The sequence below is a fragment of the Vicugna pacos genome, chromosome 22 (assembly GCF_048564905.1).
Source record: "Vicugna pacos chromosome 22, VicPac4, whole genome shotgun sequence".
Lineage (NCBI taxonomy): Eukaryota > Metazoa > Chordata > Mammalia > Artiodactyla > Camelidae > Vicugna > Vicugna pacos.
Genome location: NC_133008.1, coordinates 30,322,662 through 30,349,949, shown reverse-complemented (window position 1 = coordinate 30,349,949; position 27,288 = coordinate 30,322,662). Strand labels below are relative to the sequence as shown.

Sequence of the window (27,288 nt, the reverse complement as noted above, 5' to 3'; positions counted from 1 at the left end):
TTGCCCAGGCTGCCCAGCTGGGAAGAGATACAAGAAGCTTGCTTACGAATCTTAGTCACTTGGTGGCGGAGAAGCGGAGTTTGCGGAGTTTGCGCTCAGACGTGCGGGCCGGAAGGAGCAGCCCCGCTGCAATCGGGGGAAGGCACAGCTGGGGCACGGGCTGGGTGGTTCCAGATGCCAGGGGAGCGGCGGGGGGATGGGGGAGCGGGGCGGGGGCACCATTCATTCATTCATTTCTGAACTTATTCAAGAAATGTCTCCCAAGAGCATGCCACGTGTCCCAGCCCCTTGCTGGATGCCGAAGGCTCAGCAGTGCACAGCGCCAGCCAGACAGCGCTGGGCGTCCCTGGCGTCCCTGGCCTCTGGGCAGGCAGGGGTTAAGGCCAGCACTCCCACGTGAGAGTACCTTGCGACAGAGCCACACACCCAGCCAGGTCTCTCTCACGCTCACCGGTTTGCCTGTGCGCCTTGCCCTGCTGGTTTCACCCAGCGCCGGACCGGCTAGCCTGTTGCCGCCACAGGGAGGAAAAGTTGGGCGAACAGGTAGGAGGCCAGAGCTCAAGCCTCAGGTCCCCTCCCCACCTCAGCCCCCTGACAGGCAGGCACCCCAGCGCTGGCTCCTGCTGTCTGCCCAGAGGTCACCCAGCCTCCTAGACAGGTGAGTCCCCTACTCTGCTCTGCCTGCCATCCCGGAGGCATAGCGCAGCTGGGCTCCCCACCGCGGGGTCCCGGGCCCCTGTCACCTCCCCCCCCTCCCTGGCCCTCCTGAAAGCCGGAAACTGACACTCCTGTGTGGCCATTTGACATAGTTTCTAAGGGATTATCTGGCTGGCAGTTACTGACCCTGGCAGCCTGCCCAGGACGCCAGAGCCACAGACTTCAGAGGGTCATTGTTGGTCCAGGCGGTGCTGGGGGGCTGAGGGGGCACGGGCTAGCCTCTGATCCCCCAAACGGGGGAGGGGAGGCCGGTGGGGAGGTGGCAGCTGAGGTAGTCTGGCACCTGGTGCGTATCGGGGCCTCCTGGAACTTCTTAAGAGGCTCCCAAGGTTTCAGGCAGTTGCATCTCACTTTCCCCCACCCTCTGCTGCTGGAGCGGGGCAGTGGGGGTCCTGGGGGGCGGCATCTGTCTTATCTGAGTTTCTTCTCTGGGCAAAATCTCCTGACGGAGAAACGCAGGACGGGGCGGTCGTCATGACAGCCTGCAGAATCGGCTGTGGGCGAGGAGCCGGGACGGTCTCCGGGCAAAGGAAGAGGACAGGGGTCAGGTGGCAAGAGCCTTTTCTGGGTCGTTTGCTCCCAAAAGTGCAGGACAAAGAGCGCTTCCCCGCCAGCCAAGTGTCTGATGCACTTCAAGTCCCTTTGTGCGGGATCAGGAGGTGCCCTCCGGGGCTGGCAGGCCTGAGCACCCCAGCTGCAGGGTCCAGAGCTGGCCTGGCATTTGAGGCCACTCCTGGGAAGCAGAACTGCTTGAGATCTGAGCTCTGTTGGGTTGAGAGGAGACAGATCTCAACTGTAGATCCCACGCTGCCTGGGGTTTAGAGAGGAAACGCACAGAGTCAGATCTGACCTCAGTTTTCCACTCTATAAAATGGATGTAATAAGCCTTACCATGTCACAGGGCTGCTGGGAACAGCATATGACAGCGCAGGGGTCAGGGTAAACTGTCCCACCCAAATCGGAACTCAGAACACCAGGCCAGTGGCAACGTCCCATTGCCTTCTTGTTTCATGGAGGTCGAACCCGGGCTCCGAGAGGGACAGCCACTTACCCTGGGCTGCATAGTTAAGTAGGACTCTCAGCCAGATGGGAGTCAAAATGCAGAAAGTGGAGAGGTCTGGCAGCTGCCCGTGTCCCCTGACCGAGGCCCCAGTTTCAGCATCTTGTAAGAGTCCTGCCTCCCTGGCTCAGGGCTTCCATGTGGCCCTGGTTCTGGGGAAAGTCCAGCCTGGGAGTTTGGGTTCCTATTCTTCCGCCTCAGGGCTGGCCTGGCGCCAAGGGAGCTGTGTTTGTTCAGGGTGGAGACTGACACCCTTTGGAATGGGTTGAGGTTAGTGGGAAACATTACTGGGAGGAGGGGCTGCCCAGAGAACGAACCTGCATTTATGGAGTGCCAACTGTGTGCCAAAGGCTGTTCCAGACCTTGGGTATTCAGCAAGCATCAAGAGAAACAAAGATCCCTGCTCTTGTGGGGCTTTTGGTGAAGGAAGACAGACAAGAAACAAGAGACACAGTACGGAAATAAATTGTATCCTAAACTGTATCCTGGGTTAGAGGGTGGTCAGTCTTAGAAAAAAAAAAAAAAGCAGTGAAGGAGGTACAGAGACAGGAGTAAAACAGGCAGGGGACAGTTTCCAGTCATAAATAGAAAGATCAGGGGAGAGTTCATTGAGAAGGCGACATTTGAGCAAAGACTTGAAGGAAGTGAGTAGTTGGGGGAAGAGCATGCCATGTAGCGGGCATGGCCTGTGCAAAGGTCCTGGGGCAGCACCATGCCTGGTATGCTGGAGGAACAGTCAGGAGGTCTGTATATCTGGAGCAGAGTGAACGAGGCGGGAAGAGGGAGGAGGGGCGGGCAGGGGTGGACAGGGCAGGTTGTGCAGGGCCTTGTGGGCCTCTAGTAGCTTTTACCCCCAGGGAGGTGGGAACCCTGGAGGGCTGTGGGCAGAGGAGGGGCGGGACCTGACTCCGGTGCTCACGGGCGCCCTCTGGTGGCCGCTGCGGGGAGGACAGACTGTGAGGGGTGAAGGCAGAGCCTGGACCAGGGGGCGGGGACTGTGCTGGTCCAGATGAGAGATGATGGGGTGGGCAGACCATGTCGGGGCTTAGGAGGCGGGAGAAGTGGGCGGATTCTGGACAGATCTGGGGAGAAAAAACAGTATTTGCTGACGTATGAGAGGCAGATGGGGTTCGGGGTAACTGGGAAGAAAAGTGCAAAGAATATTCTGGGGCTTGAAGGTGGTAACAGGTGAGACAGACAGGCAGGGGCAGGTGGAAATCTGAGGGGAGAGCCTTGGATGCCAGAGTGAAGGCTTTTGGGGTTATGGTGTTAAGGGACACTTTTTTTTTTCAAAAATGTAAAAGCGTGACTTCTAATATAAAACAGGTGCATTATGAGTTTACTTAACTCACTCATTGACATGGAACTAGTAAGATTCTACAGCTTGTTTAGAGGAGAGAATATTAAGAACCCACACACAAGCAATCAAGAATGCTGACATGAATTTACAAATAGAGGTAAAGCTGGTCAGTAGCCACAGGCAATAATCACTGCTCTCCACAGGACGAAATTCATGTGCATGTCTACGGACAAGAATCATTTGTGATGCCACCAGTTTCCTATCATTCACGCGGTTGTAAAATAGCTCGAAGGCCATAAGAGGCAAAGAGAGCTAAAGAGGGTCCCCAGAGCCGGGCGCTGACCAGATGCGCAGTAGGTATCCTCGAACAAACGCTAGGGGACTATGGAGTGTTCTTGAGCTGAAGCCGCAGCTTATTAACCACACACTTGTTGCTCAGACTATTTGTCTTATGTCTGTGAGCTCTACCACTGCCGTGGCCCGAGCTCCTAGAGCCGTGCCTGGTACGCAGTAGGCACCCCATAATTGAATGAATGGCTCATGGGGAACCACCTAAGATTTGGAACAGAGTAGAAAGACCAGTGCTGTGTGCTCGAGAAGGACAGATTCCAGGTATGGCAGGTTCAGCCACAAAGCAGATAAGGATCAGCAGCATGGGGGTCACAGGGGACCTTTCATGGACAGGGAGGGGAGTTGGCTGGGTTACAGGTGCAGAGGTGAGACTGAAACCAGGGATGGTAAGAAAGGTGTCAGGGTCTGGGTCCTTTCCCCGGCCATTGCACTGAACGATAGAACCTTGTAACTGTCAACCTTCAAATGGACAGTTTTGAGAGTCCTCCTCGAGACCTGGGGACACCGTAAGTCACTTTCATTTCTTCCCGTGGGGGCTTGTCTCTTTCCTCCTGGCCCAAATGGAGAAGGAAACACAAGGAGCATCCAGATAAACCTTTCTGTGCACCTGCTACATGCCAGCTGCTTAAACTTGTGATCTCCCCAACGAAACCGCTCAAAGTCGGAGTCAGGTCTCACTACACAGATGAGGAAACTGAGGCAGGAAGCAAAGGGGCTGGGATTCTCACCAGGCACTTCTCTGCCCCTTCGCTGTAGAGCTTCCTTCTAGGGCTTCCCCCCACCCACTGTGAGCCCCCTCCAGGCCTCCTACACTCCAAGCTTCTAGAAGGGGCTGTGATCCTCCTCACCTCCTCACCCTTCTCTCCTACATCAGGTGCTCCCCCTCAGGTGCCCCAGGACCCGCGCGGTGCCAACCGCTGGGACATTCCTTGGTCCTGTGCTTGCCAGAGAGCCCGCCACACCCAGAATCTGCCCTTCCTCCCACCCCGGCGCTGGTGCAGCTGCTCCGCGCCCTCTCCCTGAACTTCTAGCCCCAGTCCAGTCATGGGGAAAGCATGAGACAAACCCCAAACGAGGGGCCTCGTCCCAAATCCCTCACTGGTCTCACCCGGACGGCAAGGGTCGCGGGACGAGGGCAGTGGAGCCCAAGGAGTCGTGAGGGTTGAACGCACTGTGGGGTCCTGGATGGGATCCCGGTCCGGGAAAGGGACGTTAGTAAAATCTGAACACAGTGTGGAGTTCAGTTAATGGTGATGAGGATGTGGTTTCTTAGTTTTGACAAATGTATCACAGTCATGTGAAATGTTAATGTTGGGGAAAGCGGGGTGAGGAGAGTATGGGGACTCTCTGAATTATACCTATAACTTTTCTGTCATTTAAAAATTATTCCAAGATAAAATGTTTATTTGAAAAATTTTTTTGCAGGGCCTCTGGTTTGGCCTCACTGCTCCCCCAGTTCATGCCCTCGTCCCCTGCCCACAGTCTGTCCTCCCTGTAGCAGCCACCAGAGGACGCCTGAGAGCACCTGAACCAGGCCCCACCCTCCTCTTGTCCACAGCCCTCCTCTTGTCCACAGCCCTCCAGGGCTCCCACCTTCCTGGGGGTAAAATCTCAGGTACTCCCTGGGGCCCACAAGGCCCTGCACCATCTGCCTCTTTCCCCTCCCTTCCCTCACCTCCTCTCTCCCTCTCCAGCCACACGGGCCTCCTCGCTGTTCTTCCAGCACCCCAGGGCCTTTGCACTGGCTGTTCCCTCCATCCCGAACACCCAGATCTCCCCATGGCATCTCCCTCACCTCCTTCAGGTCTAGTAGTTCCCTCTGCCCAGATCCCTCTCACTTAGGTCACTCCTACTAAATTCAGTTCTCATCTCGAGTAGCACCTCCTCAGAGAAGCCCTCCCTGAGCCCCCAGCCCATGCTCTGCCTCCTTGCAGATGCTCTCAGGAGTCTAGTTGGACTTTTAATTTCTGCTATGCGATGATTTGGTTATTGTCTCTCTCCCCTAAGGACCCTGGGCTTCCTGTAGGGCAGGGACAGGGTCTGCATCAGTCCTGGGTGTACACAGTAGGTGCTCGGTAAATGTCGAATGAATGAGCCAGTGCCCAGCCAGGCTGCGGAGCTGCTACCTTCCTGGGTTCTGGTCGGACCTGTTAGGCCACAGGTATGACCTCAGCCTCCTACAGTCCCACAAAGCAGCCTCTACCAGGAAGAGCCCAAACCCCCCTACGTGAACAAACGCCCTAGGCTCCCATCTCTCCTGGTGGCCGCGACTCACTGGGAGACCTCAGCTCAGTACCCACCCTCTTTAGGCCTCAGTTTCCCCGCCAGCGCTCAGAAGGGGCAGAGCAGGGTCATCCCACAGGTTCCCCTGCATCCTCCCTCCTCCCCCGACCCCTTCATACCATGTGCACACTTCCCCCTGCTGGTTGAAGTTGGCATTGCAACTTCATGTCGGAATTCTATCCCCAGTCACTTCTCCTTTCTGTACTTGGCATATTATAGGGGTTTGCAACAATTTTGATGAGTGAACCACTGAATAGGTGGGAAAGTGAGTACATGAATGACAGCACGTCTGGCTTGTGAGGCGACAGTGGACGTGCTCTTCTCCAAAGCCCCACATTTGAGTGCAGGGTCATCCAATGGGTATTAGGGAGCCACTGAGTGTTCTTGAGCAGAGCATGAATACGTGAGGTGGCTGGAGGAAGACCATATTTCCTGGGGTGGCTGCCCCCCTTCTTAGAGGGCTTTAAAGTGGGGTTTCTCAACCTCAGCACTATTGACACTTGGGGCCAGATTTTTGTCTGGCGGGGGATGCCCCTTCTGGACACTGTGGGGTGTTGAGTAGCATCCTTGGCCTCTGCCCACTCAGTGCCAATAGCGCCTCCCGTTGTGACAACCAAAACTGTCCCCAGACACTGCCAGAGGGTGGGGCACAAATCACCCTACAGTGAGAAGCACTGGTATAGAATGATGGGCGTGGGGTCAAATAGAGCCAAATCCAGCTCTTCAGCTTGGGCTTACCACTTGGCTTGTCTGGCTCAATTTTCTCAGCTGCAAAGTGGGTATGTGAATATCATGTGTAACAGTGGCTGGAGCCAAGCAAACACGCAATATATGTGAGTCAGGAGCCTCATTACCACAAATTTGACCCATTGATTCTATAAATAAGGGCACTGAGGTCCTGTGGTGTTGAGTACAGGAATTCAGCGTGTTCTCCCAGCTTCAGTCACCTGCAGACCACTTGTCTGATTTTTCCAGACCTACATCCCAATCAGTAACTCCTCCCCAGTAACTGCAGCTACAAACCCCTTCATGCACGTGGCAGTGAGGAATTTATGTTTTCCCTATGACTCATTAAAGCAAATACACATCTATTTAAAAAACATTTGACCTTCTACCTAAAATCGTTTTGTATGCCACCTGCTGGTGGCCCAATGTCACATCAAGAAAGGCTGAGCTTTCCCCTTTAGCCATGGGGTTCCAAGTAGGTCCTTAGAAGAGGGCCTCTGCAAAGTTTTATTGCCTTGGGGGGCCTTTGGAGACCCTTGAGTGGCTGATTCTGGCTGACTGGCGTCTCTAGACTAGTGTTTTGGGCATATCAGCAGTGCAGAGGCGTGAGAAGTCAACTTTGGGGATTTTGATTATATTGTCTGCCCTGTTCACTTGGCAAACTCTTACCTAACCTTCAAAACCCCAGCTACAATGCCCCCTCTCCAGGAAGCCTTCCCTGATACCCCAGTTTCCCCTCTATCTCCCACCTTCCCACAGTCTGGGGCTCCTCTCTACCCAGTCTTGACTGGATGAGGCTGGGGAGGGGGTGTCTATGCCCAGATTTGCCTCTTCAGCCTTGGCATGAGTGGGGCTCTGGAACTGCTGGGCCTCTGGGTCTTTTTTATTTTTTTAAGCGGGAAGGAATGTGTGGGTGGACCATTGGCTCCACCCACCCAGGTGATTTCCTCCCTCGCTCATTCCCAAGTGGAGGATGTCCTGGTCCTGTCCTTCCTAGATGGGGCTTCTGAGTAAGGAGAAGGAAGCCTGACCTTTACTCCCAGGATTCTAAAGAATTTCCCCCGCCCTCCCTGCCCCGCCTTCCCCAGCTGGGGCCCAGCCCAGTTCCAGGTGTGAAGACAGAGCTGAGTAGCCATGGATTCAGGCCAGGCCCCAGAGACCTTCAGAATGTCCCTGTCTCCCCTCTCTGGGCCTCAGTTTCCTCTCTCTAAAACAGGGTTAAAGTCCCCAAGATGTGGTGACTCGAGAAATAAGAGCTCTGCGCTCCAGAGGTCTCCGGCCCTCGACTAGACTAGCTCCTTACCCAATAAGTCTCCCTACTGAATCTCAAAATGTGCCTGTTTTCGGGGATGGGAGACCTTCCGAAGCACGGGCTCGGATCGAGCTGGGCCGAAATTCCCGCCGGGTCTTCCTTGCAGCCCAGCCTGGTGGGTCTCCAGTCTGGCCGCGGGTTGGTGCTCAGCTGGATGGAAAACCCGGCCTGGAGTTCCGACCCTAGGGCCAGGCTCCTGTGTTGGAGGTGGAGGGACGAAGGCGGCCTCCACGGCGTCCCGAAGGCGTGGCGGGGCGGGGGCGGGGCCGGGAGGGGACGCCGAGGAGGAAGAGGCGCAGGTGCAGCCCCGGGCGGCGGAGCGGGCGGGAGGAGGGCGAGAGCTGGGCACCTGCTTCGCTGCGACCCTCCCCAGCCTTCCCCTCCACGTCCGGGTGGGGACCAATCGACTGTTTCTAGGTCCCCCCGGGGCAGAGGCACTGGACAGACCCGGGGTGGACCATGGCGGTGAGATTCCAGGCGAGTAGCTCGTCGAGGGCGGGAGGGGGAGGGGACCGGACTGGGATCGGGGCTGGGACCTGGACCCAGGACCCCCGATCACATTCTGCTTAGGTTACAGATGGGGAAACTGAGGCCCAGAGGAATGTGGTAGCTAGCCCGAGGCCCCATGGGGAGAGGCGTCCGTGCCCACTGGCTTCCAAATCTGCCTCCAGGGAGCTTCTTCTGTCCCAGGTCTGCCTCCCTTAGAAGGTAGACCTGGGTTCAAATCCCGATTTTTCTGTGTAACTTTGGACCAGAGAATCCATGCCTCTCCCAACCTCATCTATAAAGTGGTTGATTGTCATTTTATAGAAGGGCGTAGGGAGGGCTTGAAAGGTGTTGTAAGCACCTGGCATATAGTAGGCGCCCAGTTCCCAAGGGGATGGGCTGAGTTCAGCTTGGCACTACTGGTGGAATGGTGGGCAGGGACTTAACTTCACTTGTGAGCTGGAGCAGCTTTGGCGAATGTGTCGAGATTGCGGGGGAGGGGCCCACCATTTATTGGCCGCCTACTGTTTGTAGAGCCGTTAACTTGCTCAACCTGACAGAGATAGACGTCAAGAGCCCCGTTCACACCCTGCAAGCTGCCAAGGCTGGGCAGGGCAGGGGCAGTGGATCCCCGCATCTCTGTCGGGGGACTTCACCCTCCAGGGATGGAGCTTGACTCGACTCTGTCACACCCACCCTACTGGGTCTCAGATAGGGCCGCAGAGGGGTAGACGAGCCTGGGGATGTGTGGCTCGCCCTAGGCAGGACGCCTGAAGCTCTGGGGCTGGGCAGTTCTGGTTCCCGCCGCCTCCTTTCTGGCAGCAAGGAACAGCTCACAGAATCCCCTCCCCAACTCGAGTATTTGGGGCCTCTTCCCCCCCCCTCTCCATCCCCGCTGTTGTCCCAGAGGTAGGGGCTGGGAGGGGGAGACTGGACAGGAGCCTGGCAGCCATGTGCCCGGGACGGTGTGACTTGGTACGACCAGCCCCCTCTGGACGCTCTTCCTCTCCAGTGTTTGTGTTCCGCATGTGGCAGGGGGCGGGGAAGAAGGCCTGGCCCCACCCTCTCGGAGCTCACCTCGACGGGGAGGGACTGAGGGGGATGGGAACTCAGGACAGTACCTGGTTGAGTTCCTGGCCAAATCTGCCTTTTATTCCACCATTCATCCATTCCTCAAACACCCCTCGTGCTTGGTCCTATGGGGACAATGCTGGGGTCCCAGGGCTCCCAGCCCTGCCCACCAGGAATCCCCAGATTGGAGAAGTGTAGGATAGACAGGTGGTCTGAGACATCCCAGGCCCCAATAATCAGGGACATAAAATGTGTGTAGAGGGGCACTGAAGACTCATTTCTTGGAGGAAGAGACAGTAGCACTGGGGCTGCGAAGGATGAATAAGAGTTTGCCTTGGAGTACAGTATGAGCAAAGGCCTGGAAAGGAGGCTGACTGGAAGACCCAAGAGGTGCCAGTGGTGCCGATGGTCATCACCGAAGTATCCAGAGAGACAGCCCCGCCCAGCCTTCACAGCCCAAGAGGAAAGACTGGAAACTCCCAAAATGATGATTAAACAGGATAATTTAAGGTGGTTTTGGATGTGTGAACAAAACCTAATAAACAAAGCAGCAAGGAGTGGTAGGGTGCCAGGGAAGACAGGCTAATCAAGGAGGGCCCCCTGAGGAGGCAGCGTTTGCACTGAGACCCGAGTGGTGGGGGCAGCTGTGTGCATCCCGAGAGGGTGTCCAGGCACAGAGGGCAGCCAGGGAAAGGTTTGGAGGTGAACTAAGCCAAGGAGGGCTGTGGGGTTCGGTGTGTCCCCGACGGGTGTTGGAAAGCCCACCAGCATCCATGGAGGCGAGCCTGCACAAGCTGGGACCAGCCCGGGCCACCTGCACCTGCTCCCGCATGGGCTCCGGTTCCCTGGGGGCTATTTCTTAAAATAAGACCAGGAAATCAAAATTCTAGGGGGCCATTTACTGACACCAAGGATAAAATCAAAGCAAGTGAAAAGACTGTTCTGAAAAATAAGTTCAGAGGGAAAAAAAAAAAAGGCAGAAGGATGCTGTGGCTAGGTGGTGAAGAGCGAAGGTGTGAAACAGGCTGCCAAGGTTCTTACAGTGCTGTGTGACTTCTGGCAAGTGAACCTCTCTGGGCCTCCTCCCCCCCCCCCCCCCCGTAAGGCAGTAAGGCATGAATAGGAGCAGTGCCACTTCCTGTGGTCACTCAGGAGTAAATGAGCGGGTCTGTGCAAAGCACTCACTGGCAGCGCATGAAATAGCGTTGCTTATTCGTATTACGTAGAGGAGAAAGTTCGTTATTATTACTTCTCACAATGACCTCTGCTATCTCTCCCAGAGGCTCCTTCTGCTATTCATGTGTGACTCCACGCCCCTCTCCCACACCTCAGCCCTGAAAGACAGGACGGCGGGGGTGAGGGAGGTACCCATTTTCGAGATGGGGAAGCTGAGGCTGGGAGAGGCACCACCACAGCCAGCAAAGGGCAGACGGCAGGGTTGCAGTCCTGGTCAGGAGAGCTGACCTGGCTCCCGGGAGTGCTGGTGAGGCCCCGCCCTTGGCTTCGTTTCCCTCTTCTCCGCCCCACCCCCCTACTCCCAGGGAGTCTGGAATGCTGCTCTCCTGGGAAATTCTAAGAAAAGGCATAGGAACACAGGGCACCGCAGGGAATGCCCCACCTCCACTGTGCAGAGCTGGGCAACCTGGCTGGGGAGAGGGCTTCACTTCTACAAGGCCCCCAGTGCAGGGGAGGGGTGGCAGGACAGCCCAGAGGAAGGTAAGGGATGGGTGGGGGCTGGCTTCTGCGGGGCTCCGAGTCCCCCCTTCTCCCAGCCTTTCCTGGCCCAGTGATTGAATCTATACCCTGAGCATGAAAATAACAGGGTCTACGGCCCCCGGCCCCACCCTCCGTCTGCTCCGTTGTCTTGGCCACTGACTTCCCCTCTCTGGGCCTCAGTTTCCTCATCTGTGACCTGGGGGTAATAGAATGTCCCTTCGTGAGCAGATGAAGTGAGATCTTACGTGTGAAGTGCCTGGCACAAAGGAAGCCCTTCATTCATTCATTCATCCATCCCTTCATTCATTCATCCTTGGACTCAGGACTTGACTGTGAAGGAGGCAGACAGAAATCCCTGCCCTCTGACACGACATTCTAGGGAAGGAGCAGCAGTGACCAGATGGAAAAAAAATCGAGAGAATGTCAAGGGGTCCCAAGTTCTGTGAACTAGGAATCCGGGAAAGGTGGATCAACTGGCCCGTTGGAGGGGGCGGGTTTCAGGGAAGGTTGCAGTTCCAGACAGGGTGGTTGGGAGAAGGAGGTGAGGGAGCAAGCCAGGTGCAGATCTGGGGGAAGAGTTTCAGGCAGAGGAAGCAGCTGGTGCAAAAGCCCTGGGGCAGGACCATGTTGGAGGAACAGTGAGGAGGCCGGTGTGTCTGGAGCAGAGTGTGCCTGCAGGCCTTGCTAGATCCCCCCGGGGACTGAGCCAGAACATCAGAGGGAAGGCAGCAAGCACTCACCGTTTCTCTGCTCCCGCTACCATTTGGCACTGTTAACATCTGCGGCCAGGTCATTCTTTGTGGTGGGGCCTGTACTGGGCACCAGAGGGGTGAGAGCAGCATCCCTGACCCCCAGCCACTCGATGCCAGGACCACCTCTCAGTTGTGACAACCACAGATATCCCCAGACATCACCAGTGTCCCCTGATGGGTAGAATGGTCTCCACCTGAGAACCACTGTCTTAAGTCCATTTTGCAGATGAACAAACTGAAGTCTCAAGAGAGGTAGCAACTCGCCCACAGGCTTGGGCCATGGGAGTGTGAGAGCCGGGCTCCCCACCCAGGGTTGGGATCCCTGAATGCTGACAGACCTCAGGCCCACCTCCCCTGTCACCTCCCACCAGGTGCTGGACATGGAGGAGCTGACCATCTGGGAACAGCACACGGCCACGATCAGCAAGGTGGGGCCTCCCTCTCCCTGCGTGGGTGTGGACGCGGATGGCGGCTGGGTCAACAGAGTGGCCAGCCTTTGTCCCAGGAGAAGCAAAATCATATTCCATTTCCCCACCCACCCCAGGACCCCCGCCGAGGCTTTGGCATCGCAATCTCTGGTGGCCGAGACCGGCCCAGTGGATCCGTGGTTGTGTCCGATGTGGTGCCCGGAGGGCCGGCTGAGGGCCGGCTGCAGTGAGTGTCAAGGCAACTGGATTCTGGTGGGGGTGGGGGCGGGGGCGAGGCGGCATGTCAGGAGGAGGGGCCTGTGTGGACCAAAGCCAGGAGGCTGGAAAGTGCCTGGAGCCTTCTGGCTCTGTCAACACAGGGCTTGGAGCTGAAGGTCAGCTACCGGCCCCCACTCTCCTCAAGGCAGGTCCTAATCGTCCACTGAGTTCTCAGTGCCCGGATGGCCCCAGGACGCTCCTGGAATGAGAAGTCCTGGAAACCTGTTTTTGACGGGAGGGTGGAAGACCCAGCGTCCTGAGCCCTCGGGGCAGGAGGTGCCTGGGAGTTATGTTGAGGAAAATGGTTCTGGGACTCCAGTGGCTGACAGGTGATAAGGCTCAGGTTCGAATCAGGGACCAGCTTGAGAGAGAGAGAGTATGAAACACAGACAGGGAGGGAAGGGGAGAAATGCAGAAAGAGGAGGCCTTATGTTCTGTGACTGCATTTTATTATGTGGCGTGTACGAGTGGCCCAATTGTACAGATGAGGAAACTGAGGCCAAGGAGGATAAATGTCTTCGTGAGCCTGGGGACACTGATGGATTAGAGCCAGGCCTTGGAGACCTGGGGGCAGTGTCAGGGACTCTGGCAGAAGGCCTGGGGAGGGGGTCTCCTAGGTGAGACCTCCTCCCTGAGCCCTGGCCTCCTCCCTCAGGACAGGGGACCACATTGTCATGGTGAATGGGGTCTCCGTGGAGAATGTCACCTCCACCTTTGCCATTCAGATCCTCAAGACCTGCACAAAAGTGGCTAACATTGTGAGTGGGAGCTCAGGGGGAGGGGCATCCTCTGGCTCTAGGTGGGGTGGGCACCTTTGCGCCCGGCTGAGCCGCCCACCCCCTCAGTCCTGCTGTCCACGGGAATCTTGTACCCCTGTTGGATGTTGAGGCCCAGAGGGGCCGGGGTCCCCCAGGGCCACGTGGGGAATGGGGCAGAGCCTTGAGCTGCCCCTGTCCCATATCCACCTCCACTAACAGACGGTGAAGCGTCCCCGAAGGATCCAGCTGCCTGCCACCAAGGCCAGCGCCCCTGGCCTGGGACACCAGGACTCGGAAGAGGAGGATGGGCCGAGGCGGCTGGAGGAGGCTGACCACGGCCTGGGCTATGACGGTGACACGTCCAGTGGCTCTGGCCACTCCTGGGGTGAGCGCTCCCGCCGGCTGAGGACGGGCCGCCGGGGCCGGGCCGGCAGCCACGGGCGCAGGAGCCCCGGCGGCTCCGAGGCCAACGGGCTGGCCCTGGTGTCCGGCTTCAAGCGGTTGCCGCGGCAGGATGTGCAGATGCGGCCTGTGAAGTCTGTGCTGGTGCGGAGGAGAGAGAGTGACGGTGAGCAGCAGGGCCGCGTGGTGGCAGGGGGGCTCGGCTGCCCCGGAAAGGGTGCCACTGCTGCCCCGACAGCCAGTCCCCTTATGGTGTGTGGTCCGCAGGATAGCAGCCCTCAAGGATGACCATGTCCTGGTCCCTGGGACATGTCACCTCACGTGGCAAAGGGGACTTTGCAGATGGGAATATATTCAGGAATTGAGATGGGAGATGCTCTTGGGGTCTCGGCGGGGGTGGCCGTGTCCTCACAGAGTCCTCATCAGAGGGAGGCGGGAGGTCAGAGTCAGAGAGAGACGGGGATGCTGCGCTGCTGGCAGTGAGAATGGAGGGAGGGGCCGCGAGCCAGGGATGCGGCGCCTCTGGAAGCTGGAAGAGGCAGGAGCCGGTTCTCCCTCGGAGCCTCCGGAGGGACCAGCCCCGCCCAGGCCTGGTCTTTAGCCCCATGAGACCCGAGTGAGATAACACATTTGTATTGTTTTACAGCCACTGTTTGTGGCAATTTGTTACAGCAACGACAGGACACTCACACAGTGTGACATCGGTAGTGTCACAGCACGAGGAGGTGTAGGGCAGTAGAGACCTGACCTCTGTCCCCGTCTTGATTCAATGGCAGCATCGTGACCTTGGAATTTTGGTCATGATGTGACCAAGGGCACTGGGACATCTACTCCACACTGTAACTTTAAGAACAACAGTCACATCCCAGAAACTCTACTCATGAGGGGCGGTGACCTCAAAGCCCCTATGATGATGGCATCAGGTGTCCGGAAGGGGTGACCTAGGCTCTCCTCCTCCTCAGTCACCTGCTGCTGACTTGCGTGCAGTGCTGTCAGGTTCCCTGCCCCAGGGCCTTTGCGTGACCTGTCCCCCCACCCCTAACCTGAAACACCCTTCCCAAGGCCTACCCAGGGTTTACTGCCTGCTTCATCCAAGACCCGACTCAGACATCACCCCTTCGAGACAGGCCGTTTCCCCACGGCCTTGCCCAAAACTGCCCCTCCGAGGCTACTCTCCCACATCCCCGGCTTTCCTCGTCTTCCCAGCACTTAGCACCACCTGGTGCTTATGTGTTGCATCCCCCCAGCTGCAGGGGGACAGGTCCGCTTTGTCACCCACAGACAGGGGCAGAGCCTAAAGGGGCAGTTGGCTGTCAGTGTCAGAACCCCAGTGTGACTGGGAGGGAGTCCAGCCTGCCCCCTCCCTGTGAACAGTAGCCCAGAAGATGGGATGGTGAGAAGGCTGAGACCCAAGAGTCCCCAGCAGCCCAGACGCAGGCCCTGCCTCAGTTTCCCTCCTCACACAGAGTTCGGGATCAAACTGGGCAGTCAGATCTTCATCAAGCACATCACAGATTCGGGCCTGGCTGCCCGGAACCGCGGGCTGCAGGAAGGAGACCTCATCCTACAGGTGAGCCCAGGCTTTGCATCCAGGGCCGGGGAGACTGAGGCCAGGGGGTAACAGTGCTACTGAGTCCCACAGCAGGGTCTGCCGAGCTGGCCCTGAGCTACTGGCCTTCTGCACTGTTGCCTGTTTCCCAAATGGCTGGATATGGCTACACAGGGGTTTCCCCACTTCCCCTGATCTGCTGCTAATCCACTACCAAATGTCGGTTTCTAGGACCCCCTTTGGGTTGTCTGTTTCTAGTATCCTCAGAATCATATGGCCAGCTGGCTACAGCACTGATTCATGGGCCTGTCTTAGGTGGCCAGATGCTAGTGGTCCAGAGACCAGGCTGCAAGGAGCAGCTCCATCTTAACGCTTGATTTCTAGACAACACCCCTCCCCGGCGCCTGACAATCTGCTTCTACTGATTCTTAGTGTTTGTTTCCAGATCACTTCCGGTTGATTGTTTCTAGAGTCCCCTCAGAGTTGTCTGTTTCTAGTGACCCCGAGGAGTTGTCTGTTTCTCATAGTTTGGGGCTGACACTAGAAACAGAGCTTGGGGTTCAGGAAGGCTAGAAACTCACAATCCCCAGGGCTGCTGAAAACAGACATTCCCAAGGGAAAATGTTAGCCATAGATTCCTGGTGAATGGAGGTGACGTTAAATCCTTCCTAGGAATTGTATGTTTCTAATCCACTTCTAGATGTTTCTAGTACTGCCTAGAGATTGTCTATTTGTAGTATCTAAGTACTTGCTCCCTCTCCCCCAGTTAAAGTCATTTCTAATATCTGTTCCTAGTGTCTCCTGAGAAATTCCCCTTCAGGGGAGATGAGAGTCAACCCATTTTAAAATTTTCCCTAGGGCCCCCCACCCCCTCTTAGGAAATTGTCTGTTTCTAGAATTCTTGTGGAGGTCAGTTTTTGAAGGCATCCTCTCCTCTCACAGCAGGAATGCAATTCTATCATGCTATCTTGACAATGTTTTTAGTAACCCCTGAGGATTGTGTGTTTCTTGTCCCCCCACCAAGCTGTCTGTTTCTAGTATCCCCTATCTTTCATGAACTTACTTCCTCTCTTCCTTCTTGATTCCTTTTAGATCAACGGGGTGTCCAGTGAGAATCTGTCACTGAGTGACACACGGCAACTGATCGAGAAGTCGGAAGGGAAGCTGACTCTTCTGGTGCTCAGGGACCAAGGGCAGTTCCTGGTGAATATCCCTCCGGCCGTCAGTGACAGTGACAGCTCCCTCCTAGAGGGTGAGGGGCCAGGAGGCCGGCCCTGGGCAGGGAGGTTTGAATGGAGGGCAGGGGAGGCAGGGTGTGCCATGGAGGGCCAAGCAGGAGTTGGCAGGCCTGGCCCTGAGAGGCTCAGAGAGGGACAGAAACTTGCCCAAGGCCACACAGCAAGTCAGGGCTGGAGGACCCCAGCTGAGCCTGACTCTGGTCTGGGCACTTTTGCTTAGAGGGGCCTGTTGTTCCCCTCTGTGAAATGGGTCCAGCCTGGAAAGCGTGACCATGTCTGAGACACACTTTCCCCTGCAGACATCTCAGACCTTGGCTCAGAACTGTCCCAGGCGCCACCATCCCACATCCCACCGCCACCCCAGCATGGACAGTGGAGTCCGGATGCCAGCCGAACCAACTCCCCTGTGTATGTAACCCCGTCAGCCAGGGTGGCCAAGTGGGAGGGGAACATAGGCATATCTTTTCCAACATGGGGTAGCCTCGAGGGTGCAGTCATGGTGGCCTGCCTGGAAGAGGCCTCTCCCATCCACACACAGTCCTTCTTGCCTCTTTATTGTGGCTCTGGGTTCTTGGTCCTGGGAGAACCCAGGTCAGCTATAGGTCGAATATAGGTCAGCTCAAAGCAGAAAGGACTGAACTTTACGACACGTCCTAGAAGACTTCAAAAGGCACAAGCCCTCTCACCCAGCAGGGCTTCCTTTAGAGTTCTCTTGGGGGCAGAATAGCCTTGGCTGTGTGCAGGGGCTGGAGGGTGCTTGTTCATTAGGAAGATGTTTATAAAAGAAAAAAGTGGCAGTGACTTTGTATCAGTCTCTTGGAGCTGCAGTAACAAAGTACACCTGGTGGTCCATCGAGGGGAGGGAACTACACAGGCCGTGATCACCAGGAGGTGGCATAACTGGGCTCCGTCTTAGAGGCCAGAGGAGGGCCCAGAGCAAGCCCTTACTCCATTGTTGCCTCTTCAGGGCACTAATTAGCACTGACACAAGGAGACGGTGTGTGTGTATGTGCGGTGAAGGCTCCCAGTGTGAGCTGTTCTGCTCTTTACAACGATTGTCACAGTAGAGGCCTCGCTTGGGAATACTAGACAGCCAGGAAAAGGGGCCTCAGAGAGTGTATTTAAGAAGCCTGGGGAAAATGTGTTTGGCATTGTGTACGGTGAACAAACCAGATTGTAGAATGACTCAGGGAAGCAGCTCAAAGGGTTTGCGGGACTCTTAGATGATCTTCCCGGGAATTCCATGAGCACACAGAACGGCCTGTGGGCAGACAGCTCCGACCTGTTTCTCTGAGGCAGACCCTGTCCTCTTCCAACCTGCCCTGAGAGGCATGGTCTTGGGAGAATCGATGTTTCCAGATGTCTTCCCCACCCCCATTCACTCTGCGCTGGGGGTTCATGGGCCAGATGCTGGGAATGCTAACATAGGGCCTGATCTTGGTTTTCTTTCAAAAGTATGTATTTCCCCATGTGTTTATTGGAAAGCATCTGAAGGGTCTGGAAAGTAACTCGTCGGTGCTAAGAGTGGATTGATTTTGCAGGGAACTTTCTTTCCTTCCTGTGGTTGAAGTCTGTCTTAGGCAGCTTGGGCTGCTAACAGAGCATCACAGAGCAGAACACCATAGACCAGCAGGAGGGGACTCCATGGTCGGGGGCTGGCGTGGCCAGTCCCCAGTGAAGGCCTCTTCTCGGCCCGCAGACAGCCACCTTCTGGCTGTGCGTTCACATGGAGGAGACAGTGATCTCTGGTGTCTCATATGGAGACACTAATCACCTCACGGGGGGCCCATCCTCACGACCACATTTAAACCTGGTCCCTCCCAAAGGCCCCACCTCCAAATTCCATCCCATTGTTGGGCGGAGGGGTTAGGGCTTCAGTGTATGAATCTGAGGGACACAGACATTCAGTCCAGAGCACCTTCCGTAACTTTTCACTAATATTGAAACACAAACCTCACTCAGCCATCCCAGGGCTTGGAGGAGGAAACTGAGGCTCAGAGGCGGCAGCAGGAGTGGGGAGGGTGTAGCTCAGTGGTGGAGTGCATGCCCAGCATGCATGAGGTCCTGGGTTCAATCCCCAGCACCTCCATTTAAAAATAAACGAATACGAAAACCTAGTCGTATCCTCGGACGCCAGCCAAAAACAATAAAAAACAAAAACCAATAAAATCAGAGAGGGGGAGCAGAGGGCCTGAGGTCACCCAGCTGCAGAGGGGCAGGACCAGGATTTGAATCTGAGTGCGGATAAATTAAAATTCTTTAAATTGCTGCTCGACATCCCCTCCCCACCTTACCCCACATCTGTTTCCCACCAGGGAGAGCCCCCAGCTTCGGCGGGGAAGTTCAGTGGATTGCAGGACCGTGTCAGGACCAGGTGGGCAGAGGCTGTTGACTCTGAGCACCCCTCGTCTGATTTTTCTGATCCCAGCCAGTAAGGCTGTGCCAGGCAGAGTGGGAGGGGCTAGCTGGGGCCTAAGTAGTCAGGGACAGTTCCCTGGGAAGGGAGGGGGCTGGGCGGCGGCATTCCACAGGGCAGGGACACCCTACAGCAAAGGTTTGGCATCTGGACTGGCCAGAGTGCTTGGGAAAGACTGGCTGTTCCCTTTCAGACTCCCCGAGGCGACGAGGGAGCTCTGACAGCTATGGGGCACCCAGCAGGCAAAGCGTGGAGGACCATGGGTATGTGCTCCAGACAGAAGCCCACCAGCTGAGACTCCCACACCCCAGGCTGCCTTCCCCACCATCATCACCCTGCTTGCTCGCATCGGCATGTCCAGCGGGACGGCCACGTGGGGCTGTTGGACACTGAACCCCAGAGGGGGTGGGGCTTTCCCATCCCTCCTGACATCGCTTCCGCCTCCCCTCGCAGGTACAGCCCTGACTCGCGGGTGATCCGCTTCCTCAAGGGCAGGAACATAGGGCTGCGGCTGGCGGGAGGCAATGATGTGGGCATCTTCGTGTCCGGGGTGCAGGCAGGCAGCCCAGCCGACGGGCAGGGCATTGAGGAGGGAGACGAGATTCTGCAGGTGAGTGGGGTGGCGGGCAGCGGGCCTGCTGGGTGGTACTCGAGTCTGTCACTGCTTGTGTGTCCTCCCCCAGCCCCCCGGGGACTGACAAGACCCCCACAGACATTCTAACATTTTAATGCTTCCCTGCCTCGTTGATTGGGTCATGACTTTGTCCATGTCACTTCCTTGTTGTCAGTGTCATGACCTCGGTGTCCAGCTCACGATCTTTTCCAGGCCACTGCCTTGTTATCAATATCACAGTTTCCCTGTCTGTCACAGCCGAGTTGCCTGTGTCCTGGCCACACTGCCTGTGCCACAGCCTTGGTCCCCATGTCCACCCACCGTCCCTTTCTCTGCTACTTGCACGTCCCGTGTCGGAGTCCTGGGCTCGTAACTGCCTCCACGATCATCAGTGTCTATGACCCACTGTTTGGGTCTGTATATTGTGTCCCTGTTGCGACCCCATGCCTGTCTTGACTCTTTTGAGCATCACAAAATTGCCACCAGTGTCCTGATCCTGTCAAAGCTGTGACCCCTGTTCTGGCGTCTCGGTGTTGACAACCCTCGGAGCCTCAGTTATGTGTGTACTGATTGCATTTTTCATATCCTGGTTTCTGGGTCAGACCTCCATGTGTGCACACACCCTGGTTGCCAGAGGCAATGCTCCCCGTTCGAAAGCAGCTCTGGAAGGAGGTGGGGGAGGGGAGGGCTTTGTCCAGAGGAAGAGCTGGGATCTCATGCTCGCCGGGGATGTCCGGAGCCTAGTCCCAGCCCTGCACCCCTACCCTCCTTCCTGGCAGGTGAATGGCACGCAGTTCCGGAACCTGACCCGGGAGGAGGCTGTGCAGTTCCTGGTGGAGCTGCCCCCGGGCGAGGAGGTGGAGCTGGTGACGCAGCGGAAGCAGGACAGTAAGTGTGTGTGTGCATGTGTGCACGAGACGGGGGCGTGCGGGGCCAGGGGTGAGGGGGGATCCACCGCCAGAACCTAACGGCGCCTCCTCCGCCCACAGTCTTCCGGAGGATGGTGCAGTCCCGCGTGGGCGATTCCTTCTACATCCGCACGCACTTTGAGATGGAGCCCAGCCCGCCATCCGGCCTGGGCTTCACCCGTGGAGATGTCTTCCACGTGCTAGACACGCTGTACCCCGGGCCCGGGCAGAGCCAGGCCCGCGGAGGCCACTGGCTGGCGGTGCGCATGGGTCGTGACCTTCGGGAGAAAGAGCGGGGCATCATTCCCAACCAGAGCAGGTGGGGACCGCCCACTGGAAATGGGCGAGGTGTCACTGAGCATCCTGGGGCACTCACTCGGGGAGGTGTGCAGGAGGCTCAGGGCAGACCAGCCGGTGCTTGTATGAGTTCCCTGCAGCTGTGGTAACTAATTACCATAAACCTAGGGACTTCCAGTAAGACATACTTATCATCTCACGTTCTGGGGGTGGGCAGGGCTGGTTCCTTCAAAGGCACCAGGGAGAATCAGGTCCTGCCTTCTCCAGCTTCTAGAGGTGCTGCATCGCTGGCTCGTGGCCCCTCCCTCCATCCTCACCGCCAGCAGCGCAGCATCCCCCCGTCTCTCGCTGACTCTGACCCTCCCGCCTCCCTCTGATGAGGACCCTTGTGGTGATACTGAGCCCCCAGGGAATCCAGGGTCACCCCCATCCCAGGGGCCTTAATCCCACCGGCAGAGTCCCCTTTGTCATGTGAGGTGACATATTCACGGGGCCCAGGACCAGGACAGAGACATCTTTGGGGCTGTGATCCTAGACCCCAGTGCTCACTCAACTCCTTTCTTCACTCCAGGGCAGAGCAGCTGGCCAGTCTGGAGGCCGCCCAGCGGGCCCTGGGGGCCGGACCCGGCACCTCAGCGAACTCTGGCACCCGGGCCGAGTTCTGGCGGCTGCGGGGTCTTCGTCGGGGAGCCAGAAAGACCAGCCATCAGAGCCGCGAGGATCTGTCGTCCCTGACCAAGCAGGGCCACTACCCGCCATATGAGCGCGTTGTGCTACGAGAAGGTGGGGGGTGGGCCAGAGGGGCCTCAAATAAGAGGACTCAGGAGCCACAATCCTCACCTCTCTCCTTCCACACGAAATACTCACTTTTGGTTACTTTAGGATGAAAATACGCACACAAAACCAGCACATAGTTCCTGTCCCTACCGGAGAACCAGGGCAGAAAAATACAGCTCACCCAGATTTCAGGAAGGGAAGAGGTTGAGCGCTTGCCCACAGCCTCAGGGGAGAAGGATGAAAGCCGGGGGCAGAGGTCCTTAAAGAAACCGCAGGATGGGAGGAGCAGGTAGCTCAGGAGGGAGAGGGCCGAGCTGCTCCACAGCTGCTGCTCCAACGTCCAGACGAAAACGACTTAAACATCAAAGGCCTCCTACTCAATTCCTACCCCAGCCGGTGAAAGTTTAGAAATCTGAATGCATCGCGCTTTTAAGAGAGAGGCCCGGAAGGAGAGAAGAAAAAAAGAACGGTCAGGTGCCAAGAGCGGGCTGGCTACTCACTTTTCTCCAGCCGAGATGCTATGCGTCTGCTTCCTCACTGGTCAAACGGAGTATCCATGTGGCCAGGGGTCGGCAAACTCTTCCTGCAAAGGGCCAGTCACTAAGGATTTTAGGCTTTGCTGGCCAGATGGTGTCCGTCGAAATGACTCAACTCTGCAGGAAGGCAGGAGAGATGGCACATAAACAGATGTGACTGGGTGCCAATAAAACTTTATTTACAAAAACAGGCAGGAGCCCGGATGTAGCCAGAGGGTTGTAATGGTGTTTGCCTACCGCTGAGTTAGCTGGGTTCACCCGGAGAGACAGCTGTATGAACACGAAGTTTTTTTCAAGTAACAGTCCCTGTGTAGGGCAAAAAGAAGGCAAAAAGGGCTCGCACCTTTCCCTGAAGGATATCACCCAGATCTCGCACATCAGTCTACTTGCATCCCATTGGCCAGGACATAGCCACATGGCTATCCCTAGCTGCAAGGGAAGCTGGGAGTTGTAGTCTTTAGCTGGGCAGCCGTGGGCCTGGCCAGATAGGATACTACTATGGCGAAAGTGAAGAGGCAGTTGTGCAAGAGGCTAGCAGTCTTTTCCCCAAAGGAGATCCTGATTCTGGTTATTGTTTCTCTGCCCCGCAGCCAGTTTCAAGCGCCCGGTGGTGATCCTGGGACCCGTGGCGGACATTGCTATGCAGAAGTTGACTGCTGAGATGCCTGATGAGTTTGAAATTGCAGGTGAGAAACCAGGTCCTGTTCATGGGTGAATTGCTTCGTAACCCTTCCCCAGTCTCTAGGTTGAAGCAGCCTGATGAGTGGGCTGCTAATGATGCTGTTTAGGAGAAAGAGTTACAGCAGCCATACCAAACATGAGGCAGGTCAGCCACCAGAAGCCCCCTCCAATGCCTGGGCCAGACATCCTCAATCAATCTTGGCCCTCTTTGTCCAGATAAAGCCTCAGAATCCTTCCTAACACAACTCACCTGGCAGCCACTGCCAATTGAGCCAAATGGACAATTGCCAATGATCCATTCATTTGTTCAAGAGATTATCAACCTATACACTCAGCATCAAACAAAATATACAAGGTCCCAAGAAGACCAGAAATTAACAACTACAGAAACAATAAGCTAGAGTAGCTGCTGCTGCTGCTGCTGCTGCTGCTGTTAGGAGTTCTCTCGAGGGTCTTGGGGGGCCATGGTGGGTTCTGGAGCAGGGGTAGGGCAGGAAAACAGGAATTTGAAGGGCCAGCAGACTGCCCTCCTGAAGCTGCCAGCCGCCTCTCCCCTCCACAGAGAGCGTGTTGAGGACCAACAGCCCCTCCAATAAATTAGAGCAGCAGATTACTGCTCCTGGGCCAAATCTGGCTGTTTTTACTCAGCCTGCTAATTCAGAATGGTTTTTATTTATTTTAAATGGTTGAGAAGATGTTAAAACAATTTCTTGTGACACCTGAAAAGAATTGAAAGCTGCAACTTGAACAGATCCCTGTACACGAAGGTTTGTAGCAGCATGATTCCCAGCAGCCAAAAGGTGGACACAACCTGGTGTCCATGGACAGATGATGGATAAGTAAAATGTGGTCCACCCAGACAATGGAATATTACTCAGCCTTAAAAAGGAAGGAAATTCCGACACCTGCTGCACCATGGATGGACCTTGAGGACATGATGTCCAGTGAGAGAAACAGACACAGAAGGCCACACACTGTCTAATTCCACTCACAGGAGGTCCCTAGAGGAGTCACATCCAGAGACATGAAGTAGATGGTGGGGGCTGGGAGCTGGGGGAGGGAACGGGGAGTGAGTGTTTAAAGGGAACAGAGTTTCAGTTTGGGAAGATGAGAAAGCTCTTGAGATGGATGGTGGGGAGGGTTGCACAATGTGAATGGACTTAGTGCTACTGAGCTGTGCACTTAAAAATGCACATTTTATGTTACACACATTTTACAACAAAGAGAAAAAAGATGAGGTCATGTCCCCCGCCCTTTTAGGCTCCCCCTAAGGGCAGGGCGTGCCTCACCTTCAGCTGCCAGGCTATCTAGGAGGGCTTCCTGGAGGAAGCAGTGCTGTGTCTCAGGTGCTAGAGGACACAAGGGGTATGGGAGAGTAACTTCTTCCAGGTCACAGCCCGAGCAAAGGCCCAGAGTTGGGACTGAGCCTGGGAGAGTGAGTGTCTGGAGCACAGACATAAGCCTCCTCACAGGGCCTCTCATTGGTTCAGTGACTCTGAGCTAGGGACCTTATGTCCCTGAGGCTCAGTTTCCTTGTCCACCAGATGGGACACTCCTGTTCAGGAGGAGAAGGTGAGGGCCATGGTCAGGAGGGGACCCAGTGTGATGTCCGGCATGAGGCCAGCAGGAGCTGCTACTGCTGCTGCTGTTAGGAGTTCTCTCAAGGGCCCTGGGGAGCCATGGTGGGTTCTGGAGCAGGGGTGGGGCAGGAAAACAGGAATTTGAAGGGCCAGCAGACTGCCCTCCTGAAGCTGCCAGCCGCCTCTCCCCTCCACAGAGAGCGTGTCAAGGACCGACAGCCCCTCTAAGATCATCAAACTGGACACCGTGCGGGTGATTGCAGAGAAAGTAAGCTGGGCTCTGTGTGGGTCCCATGTCATGGATGCAGAAACAGAGACACTGTGGCCTGGGCTATTACCAAGCCCCACTTCAATATGCTGGCCTGTGGATGTGAAGCCGGGGTCCACTTTGACCTCAGACTCTTCATCTCTCTGATTCTTCACCTGTGTCTTTGGCTTGTCTCTGATGCTCTGTCTCTGGGTGCATTTTTCTCTCCACTGTCTCTCTGTCTCCCTCCCCAACTGCCCCCAACGCTGGACTGGCCCAGGACAAGCACGCACTCCTGGATGTGACGCCCTCAGCCATTGAGCGCCTCAACTATGTGCAGTACTACCCCATCGTGGTCTTCTGCGTCCCTGAGAGCCGGACAGCCCTCAAGGCACTGCGCCAATGGCTGGCACCTGCCTCCCGCCGCAGTTCCCGCCGCCTCTACACACAGGCCCAGAAGCTGCGGAAGCACAGCGACCACCTCTTCACAGGTGGGGCGGGAGCTGGGGGTCTGGGGTGGGTGGTGGGTCCCGGCCCGAGACTCCTGGACACACTGATGCCCCCTCCCCACAGCCACCATCCCCCTACTCGGCACGAGTGACACCTGGTACCAAGAGCTCAAGGCTATTATCCGCGAGCAGCAGACCTGGCCCATCTGGACGGCCGAGGACCAGGTACCTGGGCCAGGATATGAAGTTAGGGCTGGGTCAGGGGTCAGGGACCCGGGGTGTGTCTAAGGCCAAGATCTGACCTGAGGCTAGGATCTGGACCTGGTTCCTGGGGTGAGATGGGATTGGGGGACTTGGTTTGGGGCTGGAGTCAAGGGTTGGGGTTTAGCTCAGACTCAGGGGCTTAGCCTTGAGCAAGGTCAATGGTCATAACTCACTCTGGGGTCAAGGGCTAAGCCTCAACTTAAGGTTGAAGACTGGAGTTTGAAGGATGGTGTCCTGGGTCAGAGGTTTGGTCTAAGATCAGGGAGGGCCGGGGCTGGGGGTCTTGGCTCAGCCAGGCCACACACTGCACACCCACAGCTGGACAGCTCCTCGGAGGACAACCTGGACCTCCCTCACCGTGGCCTGGCCGACAGCTCCGCAGATCTGAGCTGTGACAGCCGGGTCAACAGCGACTATGAGACAGATGGCGAGGGTGGTGTCTACACGGACGGCGAGGGCTACACGGACGGCGAGGGCTACACGGATGGCGAGGGTGGGCCCCACGTGGATGTGGATGAGGGGCCCCCGGTGCCAGCCCTGGCCCGGTCCTCGGAGCCTGTGCTGGTGGACGAGCCCCAGATCCTGCAGGATCATGGGAGATCCTTGGGTCACCGGAGGACCCAGGTGAGCAGAGCACTGGGGTGGCCCCGGCAGAGGTCTTGGGACGGGGCAGAGACACAAGGCGGGGCCTATTTTCTGCCAGGATGTCAAGAAACAGACATTTCCCTGATCAGATCAGTACCTGGGATCTGGACCTAAGGTGTCTGGACCACTGAGTCACTTAAAGTAAATATTTTAACTTCTGCATGAGTTTCCTTATCTGGGATACAGGGATTGATGACGAAAGTCCTGGCGTCACAAAGGTGGTTGTGTAAACTCGATGCACTTACTCCAAGTCCTGGCCCACAGAAGTTGGGTGCTTAACAACAGCAACGATTGACTTAGTGCTTATTCTGTGTGGGGCTCCCGCAGCTCCTGAGGTGCCTTTCTGTGAATCCCTCCAGACTCTAGGGGAATGTAAAAACGCACAAATGCCGCTGGTGCCTCCGGCAGGACGGCGCTCTGCAGGGCTGTGCAGCACCCAGCCTGCGCACCGTCCACGGCGCCCAGCTTCCAAGGCCGGCTCCGGTCTGAGCGCTTGGCATACACACACTCATTACTGAGCTCCTGACCACAGCCCTCTGAAGAATGTCACAGATGGGAAACCTAACTCTCCCTTTGGTGACAGGCTGGGAGATCTCAGCCAAGGCCCTCCCCTGTCCCAGCCTGTTTTCTCCTTGAAAACTGGGGATGAGCTCCAGACTTGTGTGGGGAGAAGGAGGAAGCCTGTGGGTAGCACTGCCTGGGCGAAGGTGGGGAGGCTGGACAGGGGGTGGTTACTCACCCCAATCTATCATACTTTGAGGGGAAGTGTTAACCTCCTTTTTCTCTCTCCAAGGTGGGTGGCCGCCATCCACAGGGTCAGTGGCAACAGGACAGCATGCGGTAAGAGTCCCTGTACTCCACGCTGGGGCCTTTCAACCCTCTCCCTGGAATCCAGGGTTTGGGGGTGGAGAACACACCTAGAACCAAGCTATACCTTCACGGTGCTCGAGCCTAGAGAGATAGAGCCAGACAGAACCGCTCCAAGGCCCACGTAGTCAGGGCCATGGGAGTATGAATCCTCTTCCTGGGAAGACTGAGAAGGCTTCCTGGAGGAGGGGACATTGGAGCTGGGGTTTTGAAGGGTGTGTAGGAGTTTGCTGGGTTTGCTCATCTCTGCCCACACCCACTGTGCCTAGCACAGAGTCGAACTCAGTCAATGGCAGGTAAGTCCACATCCCCTCCACCCCCAGCCTCTATTCTATTTTCTGATCTCCAGGACATATGAGCGAGATGCTCTAAGGAAAAAGTTTACACGAGCCCGAGATGTGGAGTCCTCTGACGAAGACAGCGGTGACTGGGGCCCGGCCACTGACGTGTGACCCCTCCAGGTGGCCAGCGGGCCTGACCTCCCTTTTCCTCCCTGGAGCCCACGCTCAGTTTCCCACACGGAATCTAGGAACTTGCCTCCCTCCGCCTGGTCTTTAATAAACAGTATTTTCACAGCACTGCATTCTGGTGACTTCCAGGG

The 27,288-nt window shown here is 56.5% G+C and overlaps 1 protein-coding gene and 1 long non-coding RNA gene across 8 annotated transcripts; one reads left to right on the top strand and one right to left on the bottom strand.

Moving 5' to 3' along the window:
- The first annotated feature begins 443 nt into the window (after window positions 1–443).
- TJP3 (tight junction protein 3) lies at window positions 444–27,265 on the top strand. 6 transcript variants are annotated; one of them, XM_072947970.1, is made up of 21 exons: window positions 444–658; window positions 12,146–12,202; window positions 12,319–12,428; window positions 13,116–13,218; window positions 13,438–13,786; window positions 15,087–15,190; window positions 16,262–16,421; window positions 16,707–16,815; window positions 18,723–18,781; window positions 19,017–19,086; window positions 19,277–19,433; window positions 20,216–20,324; window positions 20,426–20,663; window positions 21,213–21,424; window positions 22,545–22,640; window positions 24,413–24,483; window positions 24,743–24,953; window positions 25,036–25,136; window positions 25,494–25,799; window positions 26,614–26,660; window positions 27,037–27,265. In XM_072947970.1, exons 2-21 carry the CDS (start codon window positions 12,155–12,157, stop codon window positions 27,137–27,139), a joined length of 2,763 nt encoding a protein of 920 aa, XP_072804071.1. In that variant the 5' UTR covers window positions 444–658; window positions 12,146–12,154; the 3' UTR covers window positions 27,140–27,265. The 6 variants fall into 6 exon arrangements, with proteins under 6 accessions (XP_072804071.1, XP_072804072.1, XP_072804070.1 ...); XM_072947971.1 differs by having other exon boundaries at window positions 468–543; XM_072947969.1 differs by lacking the exon at window positions 444–658 and adding an exon at window positions 8,029–8,226.
- On the bottom strand, window positions 21,658–27,030 carry LOC140688491 (uncharacterized). Of its 2 annotated transcripts, XR_012063227.1 has the most exons (4): window positions 26,560–27,030; window positions 26,066–26,182; window positions 22,192–22,260; window positions 21,658–22,071 (listed from the first exon to the last, which is right to left on the bottom strand). It is a non-coding gene; the product is annotated as an uncharacterized lncRNA (long non-coding RNA). The 2 variants fall into 2 exon arrangements; XR_012063226.1 differs by having other exon boundaries at window positions 21,658–22,260.
- Window positions 27,266–27,288: the final 23 nt, after the last annotated feature.

Bases quoted from the DNA above. Each gene is read 5' to 3' on its own strand.
- TJP3 (XM_072947969.1), top strand. The intron at 20,664-21,212 runs GTGGGGACCGCC...TCTTCACTCCAG, and splicing joins ATCATTCCCAACCAGAGCAG to GGCAGAGCAGCTGGCCAGTC. The intron at 26,661-27,036 runs GTAAGAGTCCCT...TCTGATCTCCAG, and splicing joins TGGCAACAGGACAGCATGCG to GACATATGAGCGAGATGCTC.